At 42.1% G+C, this 19,545-nt stretch overlaps 1 protein-coding gene and 1 long non-coding RNA gene across 2 annotated transcripts in view; one reads left to right on the top strand and one right to left on the bottom strand.

Annotated features, from left to right (window-relative positions):
* The window catches only part of LOC133568043 (uncharacterized), a 216,129-nt gene that overhangs the window by 84,532 nt on the left and 112,052 nt on the right, over positions 1 to 19,545 (top strand). Inside the window, exon 5 of the long non-coding RNA XR_009809526.1 lies at positions 15,860 to 16,054. This is a non-coding gene — a long non-coding RNA (uncharacterized LOC133568043). The remainder of the gene's footprint in view (positions 1 to 15,859; positions 16,055 to 19,545) is intronic.
* Positions 1,804 to 19,545, bottom strand: part of sema6ba (sema domain, transmembrane domain (TM), and cytoplasmic domain, (semaphorin) 6Ba) — a 69,887-nt gene continuing 52,145 nt past the window's right edge. Inside the window, exons 13-16 of the mRNA XM_061919750.1 lie at positions 15,867 to 16,007; positions 14,314 to 14,391; positions 11,339 to 11,400; positions 1,804 to 7,443 (exon numbers count right to left, since the gene is read on the bottom strand). Coding sequence (XP_061775734.1) covers positions 6,467 to 7,443; positions 11,339 to 11,400; positions 14,314 to 14,391; positions 15,867 to 16,007 — 1,258 coding nt within the window. The 3' untranslated portion in view covers positions 1,804 to 6,466. The remainder of the gene's footprint in view (positions 7,444 to 11,338; positions 11,401 to 14,313; positions 14,392 to 15,866; positions 16,008 to 19,545) is intronic.

Genomic DNA, 19,545 nt, shown 5'->3' with positions numbered 1-19,545 from the left:
ATATTGAACTCCTGAAGTGTTTTGGGGGCCACATTACCAGAAAGCTACGACCGGGGGGCTTATATCTTAGTTCAAGACAGGGATATTGAACTCCTGAAGTGTTTTGGGGGCCACATTACCAGAAAGCTATGACCGGGGGGCTTATATCTTAGTTCAAGCCAGGGATATTGAACTCCAGAAGTGTTTTGGGGGCCACATTACCAGAAAGCTACAGACCGGGGGGCTTATATCTTAGTTCAAGCCAGGGATATTGAACTCCAGAAGTGTTTTGGGGGCCACATTACCAGAAAGCTACAGACCGGGGGGCTTATATCTTAGTTCAAGCCAGGGATATTGAACTCCAGAAGTGTTTTGGGGGCCACATTACCAGAAAGCTACGACCGGGGGGCTTATATCTTAGTTCAAGCCAGGAATATTGAACTCCAGAAGTGTTTTGGGGGCCACATTACCAGAAACTACGACTGGGGGGCTTATATCTTAGTGTGAGCCAGGAATATTGAACTCCAGAAGTGTTTTGGGGGCCACATTACCAGAAACTACGACTGGGGGGCTTATATCTTAGTGTAAGCCAGGGATATTGAACTCCTGAAGTGTTTTGGGGGCCACATTACCAGAAAGCTACGACCGGGGGGCCTTATATCTTAGTTCAAGCCAGGGATATTGAACTCCTGAAGTGTTTTAGGGTCCACATTACCAGAAAGCTACGACTGGGGGGCTTATATCTTAGTGTAAGCCAGGGATATTGAACTCCTTAAGTGTTTTGGGGGCCACATTACCAGAAAGCTACGACCGGGGCGCTTATATCTTAGTTCAAGCCAGGAATATTGAACTCCAGAAGTGTTTTGGGGGCCACATTACCAGAAAGCTACAGACCGGGGGGCTTATATCTTAGTTCAAGCCAGGGATATTGAACTCCAGAAGTGTTTTGGGGGCCACATTACCAGAAAGCTACGACCGGGGGGCTTATATCTTAGTTCAAGCCAGGGATATTGAACTCCAGAAGTGTTTTGGGGGCCACATTACCAGAAAGCTACAGACCGGGGGGCTTATATCTTAGTTCAAGCCAGGGATATTGAACTCCAGAAGTGTTTTGGGGGCCACATTACCAGAAAGCTACAGACCGGGGGCCTTATATCTTAGTTCAAGCCAGGGATATTGAACTCCAGAAGTGTTTTGGGGGCCACATTACCAGAAAGCTACAGACCGGGGGGCGTATATCTTAGTTCAAGCCAGGGATATTGAACTCCAGAAGTGTTTTGGGGGCCACATTACCAGAAAGCTACGACCGGGGGGCTTATATCTTAGTGTAAGCCAGGGATATTGAACTCCAGAAGTGTTTTGGGGGCCACATTACCAGAAAGCTACAGACCGGGGGGCTTATATCTTAGTTCAAGCCAGGGATATTGAACTCCAGAAGTGTTTTGGGGGCCACATTACCAGAAAGCTACAGACCGGGGGCCTTATATCTTAGTTCAAGCCAGGGATATTGAACTCCAGAAGTGTTTTGGGGGCCACATTACCAGAAAGCTACAGACCGGGGGGCGTATATCTTAGTTCAAGCCAGGGATATTGAACTCCAGAAGTGTTTTGGGGGCCACATTACCAGAAAGCTACGACCGGGGGGCTTATATCTTAGTGTAAGCCAGGGATATTGAACTCCAGAAGTGTTTTGGGGGCCACATTACCAGAAAGCTACAGACCGGGGGCCTTATATCTTAGTTCAAGCCAGGGATATTGAACTCCAGAAGTGTTTTGGGGGCCACATTACCAGAAAGCTACAGACCGGGGGGGCGTATATCTTAGTTCAAGCCAGGGATATTGAACTCCAGAAGTGTTTTGGGGGCCACATTACCAGAAAGCTACGACCGGGGGGCTTATATCTTAGTGTAAGCCAGGGATATTGAACTCCAGAAGTGTTTTGGGGGCCACATTACCAGAAAGCTGCGGACCGGGGGGATGATGTTCGTAGTGTAAGCCAGGGATATTCAACTCAACTGTTTTGGGGGCCACATTACCAGACAGCTACGGACCGGGGGGGGGGGCCGATGTTCTTAGTGTAAGCCAGGGATATTCAACTCCAGAAGTGTTTTGGGGGCCACATTACCAGAAAGCTACAGACCGGGGGGGGGGGGTCGGGGCCGGTGTTCTAAGTGTCAGCCAGGGATATTCAACTTAAGTGTTTTGGGGGCCACGTTACCAGAAAGCTACGACCGGAGGGCTTATATCTTGGTGTAAGCCAGGGATATTGAACTCCAGAAGTGTTTCGCTGGCCACATTTCCAGAGAGCTGCAGACTAGGGGGACAGTGTTTTAGTGCAAGCCAGGGATATTCAACTCCAGAACTGTTTTGGGGTCCACGTTACCAGAAATCTACGGACCGGGGGTACGGGGGCATGGGTAACCGCGAGTCAATCACACCTCCAGTGAGGACTGCCAGTCCGGTCCATACAGAGCATCCTCAAAGTATTCACAGCGCTTCACTTGTTCCACATTTTGTTTTGTTACAGCCTTATTCCAAAATGGAATATACAAATAAAAATATAATGTTATTACAAATTCATTTTTGCCCTCAAAATTGTGCAGACAATACCCCATGATGTGACTGAGAAAGGGTTTGTAATTTATTTATTTATTTTAGCAATTGTATTAAACATATAAAATAAAATAAAAGGAGCCAGCTTAGGTGGTTCGGGCATCTCGTACAGATGCCTCACCAGCGTCTCCCTAGGGAGGTCCTCGTTGCATTTCCCACTGAGAGGAGACCCCGCGGCAGGCCAAGGACCAGATGGGGGGATTACTTCTCCTCTCTGGCCTGGGAACGCTTCCGGGATTCCCCAAGAGGAAGTTGGTAATGTTGCTCTGGAGAGGGAAGTCTGGGGGTCTCTGCTGGAGCTGTTGTCCCCTGGATTAAAGTTTCTTTAAAATCCAGTGAAATCAGTAAAAAAAACTATTTGATTTGGAATATTGTAGAGTTTAGGGGACGGAGGATTTATAACGGCTTACCTTTATAAACAGTTTGTTTGTATTTGACATTCATAGTTCCAATGACCGCATCAAAACAATGGGGGAACCGGACTAGGTACATGAACCACAGGACTGGTGCACGCCACAAAGCACACCTGTCGTAACAAAGCACATTGTCGTCGTCGCTCCACGTTACGCTGGTTTTAAATGCTGACTCCCGTGACGCCTCGGACTCATGGCGCCATTTGCATCAAACCCGTTGGCTTTGGAGTTTCCGACTCCAAACACAGGTTGGGAACTCAAGGCCGAGTTTGAGCTTGACGGCGTTTAATTGGACAACTGGACTAAATATGTATGGGGAAAAGACGAGGCATTCCCAATTCCCCCTTTCTTGATTTTCTGGTGCAAAAACCTTTCCGGGGACTTCCTGGTGGAGTTAGGGGCCATTAAGTCGTACGAGAGCATCGGAAGACGGAGTTGGTCGTTACAGAGTGCATGCAGCCGGCAGGAATACTGCTGACATTTCATTCTTGCGCTCCCCTGTCTGAAGAGTTACGACCCTGCCTGCCTAACGTGGACTATCAGAGGCATTTAACACGCCGCCTGTTTGCACAGAATAACCATAGTCACATGTGGGACTAAGAGGAAGCAGATGAGCCTCTTCCTTTAGTTTCCCGTTAATCCTAACCACGACTTTTGAGGAGTCTTGTACGAGCCTTGATGTCCAGGATCTGTACGACTTGCACCAAACCCGGTTTGCCGTCACACCACAAGTGTGGAACGACGGATGGCTTATTACCCATTAGGGATGGGCGCGGTAGGTATTGGATGCAGTACTCGGCCGTAGCCAGCAGAGGTGCTGTCGATGCAGTCTTGGCACCAAATCAGGAGTTGGTAACATTCCGAGAGAGATTGATCAAAGTATTCAAAAGTTCATCCCTAAGCCTACGGAATATATTATAGAGTTCCGTTGCAGCGGTTTCAGAGTCGTCCAGACGGGACTTTCAACACATTCTGCACCTGGACACAGCCAAGACCCGTCCCCAAACTGTTCGAACCTCACTGGAAATACCGAGTTATCCAATCAAAAGTTGTACTCGGCCGGAGCCAGCAGAGTTGCTGTCGATGCAATCTTGGCACCAAATCAGGAGTTGGTAACATTCCGAGAGAGATTAATCAAAGTATTCAAAAGCTCATCCCTAAGCCTACGGAATATATTATAGAGTTCCGTCGCAGCGGTTTCAGAGTCGTCCAGACTGGACTTTCAACACATTATGCACCTGGACACAGCCAAGACCCGTCCCCAAGCTGTTCGAACCTCACTGGAAATACCGAGTTATCCAATCAAAAGTTGTACTCGGCCGTAGCTAGCAGAGATGCTGTCGATGCAGTCTTGGCACCAAATTAGGAGTTGGTAACATTCCGAGAGAGTTTGATCAAAGTATTCAAAAGTTCATCCCTAAGCCTACGGAATATATTACAGACTTCCGTCGCAGCGGTTTCAGAGTCGTCCAGACTGGACTTTCAACACATTCTGCACCTGGACACAGCCAAGACCCATCCCCAAACTGTTCGAACCTCACTGGAAATACCGAGTTATCCAATCAAAAGTTGTACTCTGCCGTAGCTAGCAGAGGTGCTGTCGATGCAGTCTCGGCACCAACTCAGGAGTTGGTAACATTCCGAGAGAGATTGATCAAAGTATTCAAAAGCTCATCCCTAAGCCTACGGAATATATTATAGAGTTCTGTCGCAGCGGTTTCAGAGTTGTCCAGACTGGACTTTCAACACATTCTGCACCTGGACACAGCCAAGACCCGTCCCCAAACTCTTTGAACCTCTCTGGAAACACCGAGTTATCCAATCAAAAGTCGTAAGTGCAGTACTCGGCCGTAGCCAGCATTGGGGCTGTCGATGCAGTCTTGGCACCAAAACAGGAGTTGGTAACATTCCGAGAGAGATTGATCAAAGTATTCAAAAGCTCATCCCTAAGCCTACGGAATATATTATAGAGTTCTGTCACAGCGGTTTCAGAGTCGTCCAGACTGGACTTTCAACACATTATGCACCTGGACACAGCCAAGACCCGTCCCCAAGCTGTTCGAACCTCACTGGAAATACCGAGTTATCCAATCAAAAGTTGTACTCGGCCGTAGCTAGCAGAGGTGCTGTCGATGCAGTCTTGGCACCAAATTAGGAGTTGGTAACATTCCGAGAGAGTTTGATCAAAGTATTCAAAAGTTCATCCCTAAGCCTACGGAATATATTACAGACTTCCGTCGCAGCGGTTTCAGAGTCGTCCAGACTGGACTTTCAACACATTCTGCACCTGGACACAGCCAAGACCCGTCCCAAACTGTTCGAACCTCACTGGAAATACCGAGTTATCCAATCAAAAGTTGTACTCTGCCGTAGCTAGCAGAGGTGCTGTCGATGCAGTCTCGGCACCAAATCAGGAGTTGGTAACATTCCGAGAGAGATTGATCAAAGTATTCAAAAGCTCATCCCTAAGCCTACGGAATATATTATAGAGTTCTGTCGCAGCGGTTTCAGAGTTGTCCAGACTGGACTTTCAACACATTCTGCACCTGGACACAGCCAAGACCCCTCCCCAAACTCTTTGAACCTCTCTGGAAACACCGAGTTATCCAATCAAAAGTCGTAAGTGCAGTACTCGGCAGTAGCCAGCATTGGGGCTGTCGATGCAGTCTTGGCACCAAAACAGGAGTTGGTAACATTCCGAGAGAGATTGATCAAAGTATTCAAAAGCTCATCCCTAAGCCTACGGAATATATTATAGAGTTCTGTCACAGCGGTTTCAGAGTCTTCCAGACTGGACTTTCAATACATTCTGCATCTGGACACAGCCAATGCATGTCCCCAAACTGAACCTCACTGGAAAAAACGAAAGTTTTGAGTGCAGTACAGAGAGGCAGAGGTGCTGTCGATGCAGTCTTGGCACCAAAACAGGAGTTGGTAAAATTCTGAGAGAGATTGATCAAAGTATTCAAAAGCTCATCCCTAAGTCTACGGAATATATTATACAGTTCTGTCACAGCGGTTCCAGAGTCTTCAGGACTGGACTTTCTACACCTTCTGCACCTGGACACAGCCAAGACTTATCCCCAAACTGTTTAAACCTCATTAGAAACACAGAGTTGTCCGATCAAAAGTTGTGCGCCAAGACTTTCATCAGGTTGCTAGTATTCGTTAGTCTCGCTTCACTTCAGCCATGAAGGGCCTTCTTCTCCTTCGTCCTTGGGCCCCTCTCTCGGCCTGCAGGCAAGGCAGCTCCGCAGCAACGACCGCCGTCCGTCTTACCAATTGGTGCCAGCCAGTAAAAAACCGGCAGGCGTAACGAGATCCTCACCAAGGCTTCAATGATAAAGAAATACAATGTCCAGAGATGAGAGGGCTGGGGGAATGTTGGGTGAGGCTAAAGACGAGTCGATGCAAAGAGACGTGGAAACGGCCCCCGTGCAGGCCCTTGATTTCCTCGGCAATCAGTGCCCGGCCTGAGTTCTGTCGTTGCAGTTCTTCTTCATGAGCAGGCTCAGGTCCATCAGCTCGCCAAGCTCCCCTCGCTCCAGTGCCCCCCTCAACAGAGCCCTGGTCAGAGCCGGGGTGTGCTGTTGGTATGTCTGGCTGCTGGGGGCGGCCATAGAGGGAGGGGGCAAGGGGACGGGTACCATGGCGTGGCTGCTGAGGATGTAGCCTTCCTGGGCCGGCCAGCGCAAAGGCAGAGGCTCGCTGTGCTCCACGGTGGCGCTGGGTGCTGAGACCACCCTCCTGCGCTCAGGGGAGTCCTGAGGCGTCATGGGGTACACATATTCCCCCGCGGACTTCCTCAGGGGGGCTTTGGGAGTCCCCTTCACTCCTTTCTCTTGCTTGCTTAAGCAGACGTAGTGCTGTCGGGGCGTGTCAATGCCCCGGCCCTCGCCACCGTGCCGGCCGCCTCCCCCTTGCTGAAACAGTCGGGTGGTCAGGTAGACGGAGGAAGGGATACGACAGGGGGAGCCCAGACCCACAGAGCCTCCCCCCAAATAGGTCTGGCTGGTGTCCCATCCCCCAGAGTTAGAGTCAGACAGGCGCAGGCCTCTGCGTTTCTGCTGGGGCGTGTGTTCCGGGGTGGGGAGGAAACCCGGGTCTAGCTCGCCGGATTTCACCCAACCGTTGGGCATCACGAACAGGGTCTCCCCGCCCGGATTGCAGGGGCGCTCGCCGCCTCCCTGGCGCGTCACGCTGAGCACAGAGCCTCCCATTCCGCCGGCGCCACTTAGTAGGCCCCTTTCACGCCGCTGGATAGACGACTGGGCGGTGTTGCCATGGCGACGGTTGGCAGGCTTGTGAGCCATGATCCAGCAGACGGCCAGCCCTGAGAGCGCCGCCCCGATGGTGAATGCTGAGACCGCGGAGGCCACCAGGAGATTGAGGGAGACCAGACTCTCGGGTTCTATTAGAAGGCTCTGCTGGAGGAGGCCTGAAAAGTACAAGAAATATATTCAGAATCAAAGTATTGTTAGATCCCACAATTTTTCCTTTTTCCTATCTGCTGTTTTTCTTAAAGTGACGCACACACGCCGATGCTTCAGTATCGTTTCACCAATCACCGGTGATAAATATATGATTTCTTTACCAATCCAACCAAACTGAGCACGATAACAATGCTATGGTACAGGGGTCCCTAAACTACGCCCCGTGGGCCAGATACAGCCCGCCAGCATCGAAAATCCAGCCCGCGGCCCTATATATATATATATATATATATATATATATATATATATATATATATACATGTATATATATATATACACACATACATAGATATACATATGTATGTCTATCTGTGTTGGCCCTGCGATGAGGTGGCGACTTCTCCAGGGTGTACCCCGCTTTCCGCCCGATTGTAGCTGAGATAGGTGCCAGCGCCCCCCGCGACCCCAAAAGGGAATAAAAATGGATGGATATATATATATATATATATATACACACATACATACATATATATATATGTATATGTGTGTGTATATATGTGTATATGTGTGTATATATGTAAATATATATGTATATATATACATATATCTATATATATATATGTATATATGTATATATATATATATATGTATATATATGTACATATATATATCCATATATGTATGTATGTGTATATAAATTTATATATATATCTATATATGTATGTATATATAAATATATATATATATTTATATATATATGTATGTATATATATATATATATATATGTGTACATATGTGTGTATATATGTATTATATATATATATATATATGTATGTACATATATATATATATGTATATATATATATATATATATATATATGTATATATATATATATATATATATTATATATATATATATATATATATTTCTTTGACAAATAGGGCATCAAAAATTAAATAAATCATGAAAAGAAAAAAAAAAGAAAACTTATTGTCCACGGATGGATTTAAGCATTGAAAGTAAACATATATATTAATATGGAACTTTTTAAAGACTTTTGTTATTGTATCCCCAATAACTTTAGTGGAATGTTTTTTTTAATGTTCATTGCTCAAAAAATAACGAATCAGAATCAAAATCCATTAAAAAAAAATAAAAAATTATTGACCTTTAAGGCTTTAATTACTTCACATCCAATATTCCACTTTTAAGAAAATCTGGGGAAAATATTGCATATTTTGGGTTTTTGCCATAAACAAAAGGGTTTTTCTTTGTGGTTAATTCTATGCATCATATGCGTATATATTGTGTATTAAAAAAATAAATACAAATATATATGTATGTATATATGTATGTTTGTCTATATATACATATACAGTCGTGGTAAGGAGTTTATTTGTATATTGTAGCGTCCTGGAAGAGTTAGTGCTGCAAGGGGTTCTGGGTATTTGTCCTGGTGCGGATGTGTGTTTGTCATTCTTGTTTGGTGTGGGTTCACAGTGTGGCGCATATCTGTAACAATGTTAAAGTTGGCAAAGGCAGTGCCTTTAAGGTTTATTATTTGTGAAACCGATACCGATAATGTCCAATATCACATTTTAAAGCATTCATCGGCCGATAACACGGTGCTGTTTTTCAAAACAATAGCTTCTCTCCGCTCTGGGCCTGGAGGCTCCGTAGGCTCCAAAGGTTGTGAGAATCCAGAACACTGCAGACTTCTCCCTTTCCTCCCCTCCACTCCTCACTCTTTCCATTGTGAGACGCTCTCCACGGAGCATAACATGACTTCAGTGTTTCCACCCCGCCTCTAATCACTCCCATCTGCGGCGACGGCGGCGCATCTGTGCTCAATTTCGACATTTCCGAGAGAGAGAGAGGAGGAAAAATGATCAGATTTTTATATAAGAAAAATGAGCGTGCTGAATAGAAACGTTAGGATCCGCCCCCCCCCCCCCCCCCCCCAAAAAAAAAAAGGCCTCGGTGGGAAAAAAAAGCGTCTGGTTTCCTTCCGTGCGAGTGGATTTCAGAGCAGAGCTGGATGAGAGACCATCCCGGGTGTTGCTGAGATGACACCAGAGTCCCCCAAACAGGCTGACCATATTCTGAAATCCCCAAAAAGAGGACACATGTACCGTATTTCTTTGAATTGCCGCCAGGGCGCTAATTAACTTAAAACATCTTCTCACTCCGGCACTTACCAAAGGCATGCAGTAAAAATTTAAGTGTGATGTAAGGATACCATCATGAAAAGCACATGTAATAAAAAAATAACATTATTATGGTCTTACTTTTACTTATAAATGAAGTCCATGCGCAGCTCCTTCTGATCAAAAGCAACTTGTTTATAGAAGTCTTCCTTATCTTTCTTCGGTTTTAAAAGTCTCCCTGTCTCGATGGAGATCTTCCTTTATTACCTCCTGCTTCGATTGGAAGTCCAGTTTAGAAAACTGCTAACGGTTAGCTCAGCGAGGACAGAATTACCCTCGTACAACTCCCCCTCCCGTTCTGCTCCGTGGGTGATCTCTTTTTCCCACCACTGCCACCCTGAAGTGTTATTGTATAAATAAAACACTGGGTATTTAGGACTGGAACCTGCTTTATTTCAGCCCGGTTGTTTAGGAGTAGTGCTGTTACGTCCTAAAAGGTCCGTCGTGCACCCCACCGAGTCATATCCGTTCCCAGCACATAGTGAAGTGAATTATATTTATATAGCGCTTTTCTCAAGTGACTCAAAGCGCTTTGCATAGTGACGCCCAATATCTAAGTTACATTTAAACCAGTGTGGGTGGCACTGGGAGCAGGTGGGTAAAGTGTCTTGCCCAAGGACACAACGGCAGTAACTAGGATGGCACAAGCGGGAATCGAACCTGCAACCCTCAAGTTGCTGGCACGGCCACTGTACCAACCGAGCTATGCCGCCCCACATGTCACGTCACTCGTTGTCACTTCTTCTGCAGCCAAGTAGTCGCAAGAAGGATCACTGGCGCCCTCTACCACCAGGAGGCGGGAGTCATTTAATGACTCATGTTTGACACACGCAGCTACGGTATATTAATAAAACATAGCTGCCTACTGTTCCTTTTAGCATATTCAATAGCTTGGACCTTAAATCCTACTGAATAGCTCTTAATCTTCGTCCCTTTATGCCATTTCAAATTATTGAAATCAGCCTCCTCCATTTTGGAAATGATGACAGGGGAAGTGTCACTCGTGACGTGACGAGTTTGACCTGGTAGTAATTCGAGGCAGGCGCATACTATATGCACGGCGGCAATTCAAGGAAATACGGTATGCGTGCCAAGGTTGGGACTTGGTGAACATTTGTTAATGATATTCGAACTTGCTTTGTAAATAATACATTTATTGAGATAAAGCACAAGTTGGGCGCGTCTAACCGGTAGGAGGCCACGGGGAAGACCCAGGACACGTTGGGAAGACTATGTCTCCCAGCTGGTTTGGGAACGCCTCAGGATCCCCCGGGTGGAGCTGGACCAAGTGGCTGGGGAGAGGGAAGTCTCGGCTTCCTTGCTTAGGCTGCTGCCCCCGCGACCCCACCTCAGATTAGCAGAAATGGATGGATGGATGAATGTATGCGTTCCAAGGCATACATCTAATTTAAATGTGTCAGACTGGGACACTCCTGACCCCACTGCAAGCAAGGCTGAGCTAAAAACTCAAAGAGTCGTGCACAAGGATCCATTTTGATGACCTTGTCACAGCTAAGTTGACTGAATCCTGCCGAGCAGGAGGAGAGTAACCTATTACGCCTCATGGAACGGCCTGAATGTCAGGTTTGTGGTACAAAACTGGGATTCCGAGGAGATGAAGAAGTGAGAGGGTGTGATGAGGGGTTGAGCCACTAGGCGGAGACGAGCATGGGTGGTGTGGCTGGAACCTACCATCACAGTCTCCTAAACGGGAGGTGGTGTTGCCATAGTCCACATCTTGTTGGAAAGGGAGCCTGCAGGCACACACAATGTACATATTCAAATGTTGGAGATAAATGTATATATATATATATATATATATATATATATATATATATATGTGTGTTTGTGTGTGTGTGTATATGTATATATATGTGTATGTGTATATGTGTGTATATATCTATACATATATATATATATATATATATATATATATATATATTTATATATGGATATATATATCTGTGTGTATATATATATATATATATACAGTATTTGTGTATACATATATATGTGATTGTGTGTGTGTATAAATGTGTATATATATATATATATATATATGTATATATATATATATATATATATACACACACACACACATATATACACACATAAATATTATGTGTGTATATATATATATATATATATATATATATATATATATACACACACACACACACACACATAATATATATATATATGTATGTATGTATGTGTATATGTGTGTGTGTGTATGTATGTGTATATATATATATACATACATATATATATATATATATAATTATATATATATATACACAGTATTTGTGTATACATATATATATGTGATTGTGTGTGTGTGTGTGTATAGATATATATATATATATATATATATATATATATATATATATATATATATATATATATATATATACATTCATTCATTTTCTACCGCTTATTGCCTTTTGGGGTCGCGGGGGGCGCTGGCACCTATCTCAGCTACAATCGGGCGGAAGGCAGGGTACACCCTGGACAAGTCGCCACCTCATTGCAGGGCTATATATATACATATATATATATATATATATATATATATATATATATATACACACATAAATATAGTGTGTGTGTGTGTGTATATATATACTGTGTATATATATATACACACACATATAATATATATGTATGTATGTATGTGTATATATGTGTGTGTGAATGTGTGTGTATATATATATATATAAACACATATATGTGTGTGTATATATATACATATACACACATATATATATCTATATATTCACACAAATATATATAAACACACACACACACACACACACACACACATATAAAGATATATATAGTATGTGTGTGTGTGCGTGTATATATATATATACATATATATATATATATATATATATATATATATATACACACATACATATATCTATATATACACACAAACAAATATATATAAACACACACACACACACACATATATCTATATATATATATATATTAAAAAAAAATATATATATATATATAGCGTGTGTGTGTGTGTGTGAGTGTGTGTTTATATATATTTGTTTGTGTGTATATATAGATATATGTATGTGTATGTATATTTATATATATACACACACACACACATATATATACACACATATACATAAATTATATACACATATATATATATTGTAAGAGTGTGTGTGTGTACACACAACAACACAAATGTGATGCATCATATTTTCTCCATGTTTGGACATTTACCAATTCAATTGCTTTTGCACTGACTGTAATAAAATATGCTGTCCACGCTTAGGGCTTATATTGATTTTTTATTTTTTTTTGATAAACTGGCCTCGCCAGAAGGAGAAGGTCGGTCAAGGTCAACTACGAGCGTGAACCAATTGTGCTGACAATCTTCACGCCAAAATTAGACTACCATATCATTCATTTTATACAAGAGTGGATCGTTACAAAAATATAAGTACACATTAAAATAAAAAAAATACCTCCTTTTGTTTAGTGTTGATTAGGATGATTGCAGGAATTTCTAACAGTAGAAAGGCTTTTGTGGACAAATATTGGCTACAAATGCAATAAATAAATATTTGTTCATGTTCATTTAAATTATGCCAGAAATACTTGTGATTAATTCTAATTAATTACATTTAAAAAGTGTGATTAATATGATTTTTTTTTTTAAATCGTTTGCCAGCAATAATTTAAACAAACTCGTGTTTTATTGTGCAATAAAACACGATAAAAGCACTGTTAAGAAATAAATCCAAATAAAATATTGTCTGTTAATTGCAGCAAATTTCCAATTAAGGAAATATTTTGTCATAAATTGTGGTCATAGTGGTATCGACTACACACGCTCCTGTACTTGGTATCATTACAGTGGATGTCAGGTATAGATCCACCCATGGCGGTTGTTTACATTGTGAAGCATGTTTAGCTAGTCCTCATCCTCCAGTGCTAATAATACTTGTAAGAAACTTACTTTGTCACCATGGAGGCCAGGATTAGTGATTTAGAAGTAACTGAGGATGGATGCTAGCCGCTAGCTACTTAGCCATATCTTAAAGCAGCTCTTTTTAGTGCGTTTCAGTGTTATAACTTCACCTTTGTCTTGACTTTTTACACCAAAATGTGTCCGTTCTCCCTTTTCTGTCCACACACTGTGTCTGCTTGTAAGTACTCTGTGTGCGTGCGCTGCCGAACACGCTCCTGTGCCTGTAAAACCAGCGATGTCACCACGTGACGACGACGGAGGTTTGGTTTGGTGGGGGACTTTTTTAGAGGCGGTATAGTACCGAATATGATTATTAAAATAATCTCTAACCCAGGATGATTTTTATTATTATTATTATTATTAAGAAAACATTATTACACTATTTCTGATGCATTAAATAGTTATATTTTAGTGTACAAATTCATGCATCATTTTTATGTTTATTTCAACAAAAAGCAGTGTTTTATTTTCCTATATTCAAACCATGTTGGCATCCAAAATATCAAATGTGCTTGTTAAATTAAACCCGTTGCATTCTTTTTTAATGAATATCTAGGCCTATTGCGCTACTGTGTTCTAATGGAATTGTGGGAGAAAAACAAGTTTGAGCACCATTGATCCAAGCAACATTTACCAGGATTTACCAATGATCTGAAGGTGTTTCCCTCACCTGGTTCCGGGTCTGAGGAAAGCACAGGTGCTGCCTCTGGTCCAACCACAGTACGGATCTCTTGAGGCAAGGCAGCTCCTGCGTGCAAACCCAAAAAACATAGTGCTATAAATGTAATAATCCATCATTTAATCTGCTTTTTCTGCACACTTCTCAAATGTCAAGTTTAACTTTGTTGATTAAAAGGTCACACTAGTCTTATTTAAAAAAAACGTTGCATTATTGCCGACATGAAAGAAACAATCCATAAATAAGCTGCACCGTTTTATAACACGCGGGGTACAAAGCGTAGGGAAAAGGTAGCCGCTTATAGTCTGTGGTTTACAGGTCTACAAAAACCCACATGGAAGAGGGTGAGGGTGGGGTCTTTCCTTCTCTCTACGCCTGCTCCTTTCATTCAGACCCTTGTCGACGAGCAACGTGGATTTTAAGGATTTCTGATCATTTGTGAGGGCACCATAAATGGCGTCCTAGCATAGACAATAACATATTTTTAGTGTGTTTGCTTGCTTTTTTTTTTTTTTTTTTTACTTTGCAATATTGCCATCAGGAAAGAAACAATCTATAAATAAGCTGCACCGTTTTATAACACGCGGGGTACAAAGCGTAGGGAAAAGGTAGCTGCTTATAGTCTGTGGTTTACAGGTCTACAAAAACCCACATGGAAGAGGGTTGGGGTGGGGTCTTTCCTTCTCTCTACGTCTGATCCTTTCATTCAGACCCTTGTCGACGAGCAATGTGGATGTTAAGGATTTCTGATCATTTGTGAGGGCACCATGATTGGCGTCATAGCCCAAACAATAACATGTTTTTAGTGTGTTTGCTTGCTTTTTTTCCCCAACTATTTGCATTATCGCCGTCAGTAAAGAAACAATCTATAAATAAGCCGCACCGTTTTATAACACGCGGGGTACAAAGCGTAGGGAAAAGGTAGCTGCTTATAGTCTGTGGTTTACAGGTCTACAAAAACCCACATGGAAGAGGGTGGGGGTGGGATCTTTCCTTCTCTCTACGTCTGCTCCTTTCATTCAGACCCTTGTTGACGTGTGTGGATTTAGCAATGTGGTTGTTAAGGATTTCTGATCATTTGTGAGGGCACCATAAATGTCGTCATAGCATAGACAATAACATATTTTTAGTGTGTTTGCCTGCTTTTTTTTTTTTTTTACTTTGCAATATTGCTGTCAGGAAAGAAACAATCTATAAATAAGCTGCACCGTTTTATAAAACGCGGGGTATAAGCATAGGGAAATGGTAGCCGCTTATAGTCTGTGGTTTACAGGTCTACAAAAACCCACTTGGAAGAGGGTGGGGGTGGAGTATTTCCTTCGCTCTACGTCTGCTCGTTTCATTCAGACCCTTGTCGACGAGCAATGTGGATGTTAAGGATTTCTGATCATTTGTGAGGGCACCATAGTAGAACGCATGATTCATTTTGACATTGCTCCTTGTGGGGAACTCTGCTTCACCATACAAACTCCATTATGCACGAACCCTGTTTAGGAACCAATGCGGTGCGTGAACGGAGGTGTGTCATACCTTGCAGGACTTACCTCATGCAGCGGGCGTGCAGGTGGCAGCGGGAGGTGGGCACGCGCACCAAACAGGAGGGGAAGGCCAGCAGCAGCGTGTGACTGGCGCGGTCTAAGGTCAGAGACAGCAGCTGGCGAGCCTGAGCAGAGTCCTCGCCACACCTGCGGAGACAAAGTCCAGGTTGGCTGCCTTCCAACTGGGTCACATGGTAAGATTTGGCGTCTTTCATGCAGAACAAGAAAATGAGAAAATGTTTCACACACACACTGGTGAAATTCGTCCTCTGCATTTGACCCATCACCCTTGTTACCCCTTGGGAGGTGAGGGGAGCAGTGAGCAGCAGCGATGGCCACGGCCAGGAATAATTTTTTTGTGATTTAATCCCCAATCCCAACCCTTGATGCTGATTGAGTCTGCTTAGCTGATTGGAGAGCGAGCTTGCGCAGCTAGTAGGTCCGTGACCTTGACTTCTGTTTTGTCCCATCAGCCGTTTTGCTGCCTTGTCTCAGACAGTGTTTGGAGTAGGTCGACAAAAAACTAAACAGGATGTTGTGAGGAAAATATCCATTTCCGCTGACAAAGAGGACGAAAAATAACGAAGGCTGAGCTACTTATACTTTAAACACAACAGGGTCTCTTTTAGGGGTGTCCCGGCCCGATTTTGATAACGGATATCGGAAAAAATAATAAGAATCGGATATCGGCTTGCGTGTAAAATCCCTGACGAAAAATCCAATACCAGCAGTCCTGCAGCTTGTTTTGTCCACGGACAAAGCTACGAATTATGGGAGACTGGATTTTCTGCTCCGCTGCTCCCAGTCTGTGGAATGCTCTCCTTGACCACCTGAGGGCACCTCAGACTGTGGATGCTTTTAAAAAAGGCTTAAAATCCCATCTTTTAAAAAAATTATTTTTATAGACATGCTTGCTTTTTATTGTTATTATTATTATTACTATTTGTTTTACACTGTGGCACTTTGAGGCTGTTTGCTCAACCTAAAATGCTTTTTTTTTTTTTTTTACAAATAAAATCTTTTATTATTGGGCAGCCAGTTAACGTCTAAATGTCCTCCAGCAAGAACACAATGTTGCTTTTCTTATATTTTAGTACAGTCATTTACAAAAAGGTAAACATGCTCAGCTAGAGGAGCTAGCGGCTACGCAACAGCTAAGCTCAATACACTATATTTTGCCAAAAGTATTTGGCGAACCATCTAAATGATCAGAATAAGGTGTCCTAATCACTTGGCCTGGCCACATGGATGAAAAAGAGTCTGGTGTGGATTAACTTGACTGGCCTGCACAGAGTCCTGACATAAACACCTTTGGGATGAATAAGAACGGAGACTGAGAGCCAGGCCTTCAGTGTGTGACCTCACCAATGCTCTTTTGGAAGATAGGTCGAATATTCCTATAGACACACTCGGCAACCTTGTGGACAGCCTTATCCCAGAAGAGTTGAAGCTGTAATAGCTGCAAAAGCTGATATTGAACCCTATAGGTCAGGAATGGGATGGCACTTCGACTTCATATGTGAGTCAAGGCAGATGGCCAAATACTTTTGGCAAGATAGTGTCCACAATTGACCAATATTGCAGTTAAAAACGGCACATTTGCCATCATAAACAAGTATCAAATAATAACAGTTGTATATGACTTACATATATACAAAGTCTCCAAGGTGGACGCAAACTGCGCAATGCCTTTTCGTGTAATGACTTATTTTCCCCACTAGGTACCGCCAAAACACAAGTTACCACTCCACATCAAAAGCATCATTCTGCCATAATGTTGATGTTTTCATATCTACTGCTCGATCAAACCTAGACATCGTATCGGATTAATATCGGCATCGGCCCTGCACCCCAGGCCTCCGATATCGGTATCGTGTCGGAAGTGAAAAAGTTGTTACAAAGTATCCAGTAACAAACGTGTCCGCATCATTCAACTTATTGTCATCATGAGCCTAACCTCCTGGATTACTGTGGCCACCGGGTGTCACCAAAACAAAACAAGTACCACTCCACTTCAGTTTAAAGACAACATAAGTCCATACCGTCCAGACGGTTAGTAAGAAAGCAGGTTAGGGTTTTTTGTATAATGCATATATGTTCCTTGTTGACTGTACTTAAATGTATCATAGACTGTATTTACATTATTCACATGTGAATAATGCTGTATAATAGACTGTATTTATATTATTTACATTATATTATTTTATTCACATGTGAATACTGCTGTATAAGAGACTGTATATTATTCACACGTGAATAATGTTGTATAATAGACTGTATTTATATTATTTACATTATATTATTTTATTCATATGTGAATACTGCTGTATAATAGACTGTATTTATATTATTCACATGTGAATAATGCTGTATAATAGACTGTATTGATATTATTCACATGTGAATAATGCTGTATAATAGACTGTATTTATATTATTCACATGTGAATAATGCTGTATAATAGACTGCATTTATATCATTCACATGTGAATAATGCTGTATAAGAGACTGTATTTATATTATTTACATTATATTATTTTATTCATATGTGAATACTGCTGTATAATAGACTGTATTTATATTATTCACATGTGAATAATGCTGTATAATAGACTGTATTGATATTATTCACAAAGAAATAATGCTTTATAATAGACTATATTTACATTATTCACATGTAAATAATACTGTATAATAGACTGTATTTATATTATTCACATGTGAATAATGCTGTATAATAGACTGTATTGATATTATTCACATGTGAATAATGCTGTATAATAGACTATATTTACATTATTCACATGTGAATAATAGACTGTATTTATATTATTCACATGTGAATAATGCTGTATAATAGACTGTATTTACATTATTCATATGTAAATAATACTATATAATAGACTGTATTCATTATATTCACATCTGAATAATGCTGTTTAATAGACTCTATTTATATATATTATTCACATGTGAATAATGCTGTATAATAGACCGTATTTATATTATTCACATGAGAATAATTGCAGTATAATCGACTGTATTTATATTATTTACATTATATGATATTATTCACACGTAAAAAATACCTAAGGGTCTATTGTTTATTGTAACGAACTGTGGTGCCCAAGATCCTCCGCTTAGGACGGGACCGGCAAAGTGAGGACCCGGTATGCCGTAAAGTGAAGGAAAAGAGGAATCATGCTGGCGAAGTGTGTTTGTAGAAGATAAGTGGAATTGTTTTGTTCCTGACAGTTCTTGAACATGTCACCAAAACACATCCATAACTTTTTCAGTTATGTTGCTAACAAACAGCCAAACAAACACTGGCCCAAACATGAAATCTTCGTCTCGTTTCCATGAAATGTTCGTATCATTACATCCCGATTCTAAACTATAAAATAACTTAAGTATGTATGAGTCCTGCTGATCAATATCAGTCTCGGCTATAAATATCGGTATCGTCTTGGAAGCGAAAACGTGGTATCAGGACCGTCCTAGTGTCTTTGCATCCGGTCCTGCCTTTGTCGGGCTTTGATCTCTGCCTCTTGTTCTGGGTTTGTCATTTACACAAACCGCGACACGGAAATAAAGCGCATCAAAGGCAGGTTTTACGCACCGTGTAAACGCGGCGAAAGTGAAAATACAACAAAGCAGGAGCGCGGTGGCAGCTCTCCCAGTTAAA

The sequence above is a fragment of the Nerophis ophidion genome, linkage group LG14 (assembly GCF_033978795.1).
Source record: "Nerophis ophidion isolate RoL-2023_Sa linkage group LG14, RoL_Noph_v1.0, whole genome shotgun sequence".
NCBI classification, from domain to species: Eukaryota; Metazoa; Chordata; class Actinopteri; order Syngnathiformes; family Syngnathidae; genus Nerophis; species Nerophis ophidion.
The sequence above is the reverse complement of the archived record's forward strand: the minus strand, read 5'-3'. Positions and strand labels throughout refer to the sequence as shown.